Consider the following 5,627-nt stretch of genomic DNA (forward strand, 5'->3'; position numbering starts at 1 on the left):
GTCTCGTCACTTTGCAAAGGTATTTGCATGTTGATAGTCTCCTTTCGATCTTGCGCATTGGGGTCCTAAGCGGATTGCCTGAGAACGTTGTGCTGATCTACATTCCTTACTAGATCCTCAGTCCGCCCACAATGATCTTGGTCCCTGCCAGTGCCAAAACCCTCTGTGATACCATTCGGAACTCCATTGGCGAGCCCCCGGAAGAACCTGCTAAATGCATTCAGTGGTTCGCAGCGCTCCTCATCGTGACCGGCCGCAACCAAAGACATCCCCGAGCAGTGCCAGACGCGGCCGTAGCCAACATCATATCATGCATTCTCCCGCCAGCCACTCCTATAAATTCTGCAACTACGACTTCAATCCCGCCTCTGCCATCAGCTGAAAGAGTGCAATTGCTTCTCGATTGGCGCAAGGGCGAGCGTGCGGTGGGAGTGGCGGGCCTCGCACAGATCTTTGCACCGGTATCAGGACAACTCCCGAGCCGCCGGGAGAAGGACATAGTGTATGTGATGGGCATTAGTGGGGATCGAGAGGAGATAGTGAGACATTTGACCGAGGCCATGGAACGCCCCACATGCACAAAATGGATTAAAGTTGCGAGGGATACATTTGCGGCATGTAAGGACAAGACGATCGTCCGGTACTACATCGGGCAATCCACGAAAGACCTACTCGGTCGCTACGCTGCCAAAGACCTCGACCTTATTGATCACATCAGCATGACACTATATGCAGTCTTTGGACCGGGGACCTCATTAAGCTCATCATCCAGCGTCTCCTTCTTCGCCACCCCGATCGTTGCCTGCAAGGGCATTGTGACCCTTTCAACCGGCGCTCACCTCCGCCACGACATCGAGTGGGCCTTGATTACGTTTTTACGGAGCTCTAGGCCGGAGAACGTACTCAACTACCTCGGGGGGGAATGCAGAGGGGTTAGTCCGGAATGTATGATTCTCCGCCCGTTTTCTGTAGATGTTGAACCTGACAATGATCAACAGGGTCGCTGTTCAGCGACAAGTACGATGGAGTCTCTTCGAGGGGTGCCTACTTCCCAGCATGTTCGGGCAAGATGATGACCATTGGAAATCGCAGTTTATCCCTTCATCAAACGGGAGAGAGAGGTGCAGCGGGGTGCCTACTGGAGCTCGCAAACGGCGGTCAAGCTGTCCGAATCTACTCCCACGTCGAGCATCGGGTTCTCTGGTGTCACCGGTTGGAATTGTGTGCAGCATGGACCGACCAGTTCGAGCGGATGTTTGAGCGCGACATCAAGCTGGGGAAGGTACCTGCTAGGGGTTCGTAGCTTTCATTTGTATCGCCTGGCTCATGCGGCTGATTTATTGCGGCAGCGCTTGAGGTGTGAAAGGAGCATGGCAGACTTGACAAAAGACCAGGGAATGGTCGGCATACACAGTGGTCTGACACAGAGATTGACTTCGATCCGACGACGGTATACACCACTTCCTGGGCCATGATATGCGACAGGCCCATTTCCCGGATTTGCTTTGGATCGACACTACCTGGGAAGGATGGGGAGGGTGTGCAGCTTTCGGCCAGGTGGCGCACGGCATATGAAGACCAGCTCACTTTTGTCCTGGCGTGCGTCGACCCGGATACGGCTGAAATCGTCATCAAGGACGCCGCTGACCCCACCAAGGTCGTGATCACGCTCCCTCCACCAATCGTACAAAGTTGCAGTGTAAAGCAGCTCCACGCGGGGGATGACGAGACAGGATGGACCATGTACACTCGCAAACAACTTTTTTGGGCTATCGGAGGGTCGTCTCTTGCACGTACACTCGCCACTGTCGAGGACACCCTCCGCGTTCACCTGTCTCCTGCGGGCGAGGCCAGTTTGGAGCAGTTTCACATCAAAAATCGAGTTAGTAGCGGGAAAACGGGAAAACAGGACCCCACTCGTGCGCTGGAGCTCGCTTCTACCAACTCGCCAATGAAACTCGGGAGGTATCTACTTGCGCAGAAGGTGCGGTTCCCTGGTGACAAGCATAGTCACTTCAAATATGTTTGCTGGTTGGGAGTCTTAATTGGGGACGGGTTTAAGGTAGAGCGACAGCTAGGAGGGGAGCGACAGATCGCATCTCCAGGCTTTGTCGCAGCGTGGGGTGCTGCAGAGGATGATCAAGATAGACTCCATGTTATGGCCTGGGTTGGAATCGACAATCTGCTCCACATCGCTCTCAGCGATGATCCACAGCACGAGTTGGCTCAACTGCGGGTATTCGATGGGAACAGACGTTACTGTCCGGACGTGTATGGGTGTTTTCTGTGTCTTCCCAGGATGAAGAAGACGGTATACCGCGGCGTCACTACTATCACGTCCTCATTCGGGCTCATCCCCACTGCGATGGACCCCTTGGCCAAGGCGGCGCCAAAAGCATTCCGCATTGCCGACAAGGAAGTGAGAAGGCTCTGGTGTGCGGCACATGAGTAAGCAATTCCATTGTTTCTATCGTACACTGTGAATACTGACGCCCCTTTTCCATGCTCACGAAGACAGTCTCTTGCCTCTGAGTCAATCGTTAGCTGATGATGTGCTGTAGCCCAAGACGATGACCACGAACCCTATCCATCATACTCACCAGCGTCCTTTCTGCCGTCCTCAACTCATCCTTCCCATGCGTCTTGCTGGTCTCCAATTTGGCATCTTCCCTCCACAGATCCTTCCTCTTTTCCTTCAGCATCAGACTCCTGCGCCTTTCCCATCTCATCCATCAATTCCCTTACTCTCGCCCTCGAATCCTCGCCCTTCTCCTCCAACCACTTCAACTGCTCCTCCACCTCCCTCAGCCCCGTCTTCGCTACCTCGAGTTCCGGCTTCGTGGTCTGCAACGCCCTGCCCTGTGCAGTCCTATGCACCTCGATCGACGCTATCTCCTGCTGCAAAAAATAGATCCCTTTCGGCTCTCGTCCTGAACCTGTCCAATCTCCCTCTCTTTGAATGCAAAGCCTGCAATCTCCCCCTCGCCTGGTCCAACGCCCGGCGCTGTTCCGCATCCTGAGCACAGTGTGCCTCCCAACGTGGATGAAGAGCAGCGAGGGCAGATTCTTTGAAAGCGATGGATTCTTCGATGTGAGTGAGTTCGGATCGGAGAGTGGTGCGTTGGCCGCCGGCACGTTGGTCTGCGACTTGCTGATTGGTGACGAGGCATTCAAGTTTGGTGCGCGTGCGGACGAGGTCGTTGAGCTCGCTGGCTGAACCATGTTGGGTGAGCTTGAGCGTGCTCAGGGAATGTTTCGATTCGGAGATCGTCTTTTCGAGGGTCTGAGAGCAAAGCAAACTTCAACAAAGCAACATTTACGAAGTGGGAGAAGAACGTACTTGTATCCTCTGCTCCCGATCCGCAAACTGTTCCCTTCTCACATTCGCACCATGAACCTCTCCCCGCCTCTCCTCCTCAATCTCCTCCAACGCAGCCGCGACTTCCTCCAACTCCCTCTGACAAAGCGCGTACTCCAAACACCGCCTATCCTTATCTTTCTCCTCGAACTCTTTCAACTCCTCCTTCTCTTCTTCGAGCTCTGTAAGATGCGTGTCGATGTAATCGAGCAGTTCGCTGATCCTGGACCGCTTGGCCTCTGTCTCGGACATGATGCGGAGGGATTCGGTGCGGCGTTGTTCATAGACCTTAGTGCCAGCCACCTCTTTGAGAAGAGCGAGGCGCTCATGGTCTTTCGCATTGGTCAGGGCGGTGATCTAACGCGTAAGAGACGCCAGTCAATATACAGACGTGATGTATAGAGAGTAAAGGGACACAAACACGGCCTTGGGGGACGATATAGTATGGGTTCGACTTGCTGAACCCGGCACTCTCAAGAAGGTTCGTAACGTCGGCTTTGCTTGCGCCCTTCTTGTCCAAGCTGTGTTCGTCCTTATTCCAGCCGATTGCGCCTCGTAATAATAGCTCATTGTTCCCCGTTGGGAAACGATTGTCGGTATTACCCAAGCCGATTTCGACTGTCAATGGAAAGAAGGGAGCGTATGGGATCGATGTACCAGGAGAATCGTCAGATAAATTGTATGGGTGAATAGAGAAAGAGATGATGCACCATAGGCTGACATAGGCGTAGGGACACCTTCGTGGGGCGGTGCTGTTCACTCTTCTCTGCTCATGGAGGCATGCTATGTTTCTGAGCATGAATCGGATGGCTACAGATGGGGAGGTTTGTGTCAGAAATCAACACACACATAAATCATGTTCAAACAAGCCTCGTACGCGTTGAGAATCGACGGCCTCATCATATTAAGACCCATAAGTCACTATGCCGGGCGAAAAGGAGTGTATGGACATGAGAGAGCGAAAGCAAACGTGAACGACGCACCAGTGGCCACCCGCCACACAAACCGTGTGAATTCTGCTCGATAATCCCGAAAACGAAGGCGGGGGTCCATGCTCAAAGAAAAGAAACAAAAGAAATCATGTATGCACAATTCATTCGTAAACTGATGGAATCGTAACTATCGAAGATCAGACACACCTACGGAAGGCTTCAGCTTCGAACGCTTCGAATTGCCTTGTGAGCCCCTTCAAGTTGGGCCTATGGAATGCATTTGCCGCTCATTGCACTTTTCTCCTGGCAGATGGCTGTATCCGCTTTCACAGGTGTGTTCAATCACTTTCCGAAAACTGACTGTTCTTCTGCTTCTTCGACTTCGGTTCACATATTTCTAGGGCGCATTTCCTGGAGGCCTTTATCCGCTATTTGCCCGCCGGCGTGGTTCACTTTCAGAAAAGGCTCAGCGCATATTCTCATGTCACTCCGAGTGGACTCTCCCTTCTGTTCGACGACGGCGACGAGACTGTGTGTGATCTATTGGTAGGATGCGACGGAATCAAGTCGACAGTTAGGGCACAGATATTTCAGGACCTAGCCCGAAACGAACAGCCTGAGCTGGCCGACTTCATTGAGCCCATCTGGAGTGGGACCATCGCATACAGAGGGCTCATACCGGTAGAGAAACTCGTGAATCATAGAACCATTGATACCCCTATGATGGTGAGCTTTTTAATCTGACCTCATTGTCGTACGTCGAGGTGACTGTCACGGCCGATAGTATTGTGGAAAATCCAAGGTAATACTATTGATTATTCTTATCATTATGACACACTGACTTACAGCCTGTCCATAGCACGTCGTCAGCTACTCGATCTCTCAGGGTACTGTCGTGAATGTCGTAGCATTTGCTTCCGATGCCTCCAAAGAGGGCACTTCATACGATGGCCCCTGGATGACACCTTGTACCAAACAAGAACTTCTGGACTGTTACGCGAACTGGGAGCCTGAGTGTAAGGCGACAGCCTTATACCTTAGCGGTACCGGCGGGCGTTCCCGGGATAAGATAAGATGGGTGTGCTGGAAAGCGCATCCATCTATCTTGTCTGACGTAATACTGTATAGTTGTGGCTGATGCGCGGGGGCTGGTGTTGGACCATCGAGCGTTCGGAGTAGTTAGCTTTATCTTGTACACCTTTACGCTTAGTGAATCACTTTCCGTAGCCTCTGCAGGCTTACGGGTTCTGTTCTCTTACGAAGGACCTCAAGATAAACACCCCGACCTCTTACATTTTTTGAACATCCAAACAAACGGTACGTGATTCAATTTTAAC

At 52.4% G+C, this 5,627-nt stretch overlaps 2 protein-coding genes across 2 annotated transcripts; one reads left to right on the plus strand and one right to left on the minus strand.

Moving 5' to 3' along the window:
* Nucleotides 1-131: 131 nt before the first annotated feature.
* On the plus strand, nucleotides 132-2,452 carry STEHIDRAFT_164064 (uncharacterized protein; the record flags this gene model as incomplete). Its single annotated transcript, XM_007311795.1, has 4 exons — nucleotides 132-945; nucleotides 999-1,295; nucleotides 1,350-1,357; nucleotides 1,415-2,452. The coding sequence occupies 4 exons, from the start codon at nucleotides 132-134 to the stop codon at nucleotides 2,450-2,452; spliced, it is 2,157 nt and encodes a 718-aa protein (XP_007311857.1).
* Nucleotides 2,453-3,322: 870 nt separating this feature from the next.
* STEHIDRAFT_25659 (uncharacterized protein) lies at nucleotides 3,323-3,977 on the minus strand (the record flags this gene model as incomplete). The annotated part of the gene is made up of 2 exons (XM_007311796.1): nucleotides 3,323-3,715; nucleotides 3,780-3,977. Coding segments are annotated over 2 exons (591 nt in total), but the record flags the coding sequence as incomplete, so codon positions are not given.
* Between the last annotated feature and the right edge of the window lie 1,650 nt (nucleotides 3,978-5,627).

This window comes from Stereum hirsutum (assembly GCF_000264905.1).
Source record: "Stereum hirsutum FP-91666 SS1 unplaced genomic scaffold STEHIscaffold_48, whole genome shotgun sequence".
Taxonomy (NCBI): domain Eukaryota; kingdom Fungi; phylum Basidiomycota; class Agaricomycetes; order Russulales; family Stereaceae; genus Stereum; species Stereum hirsutum.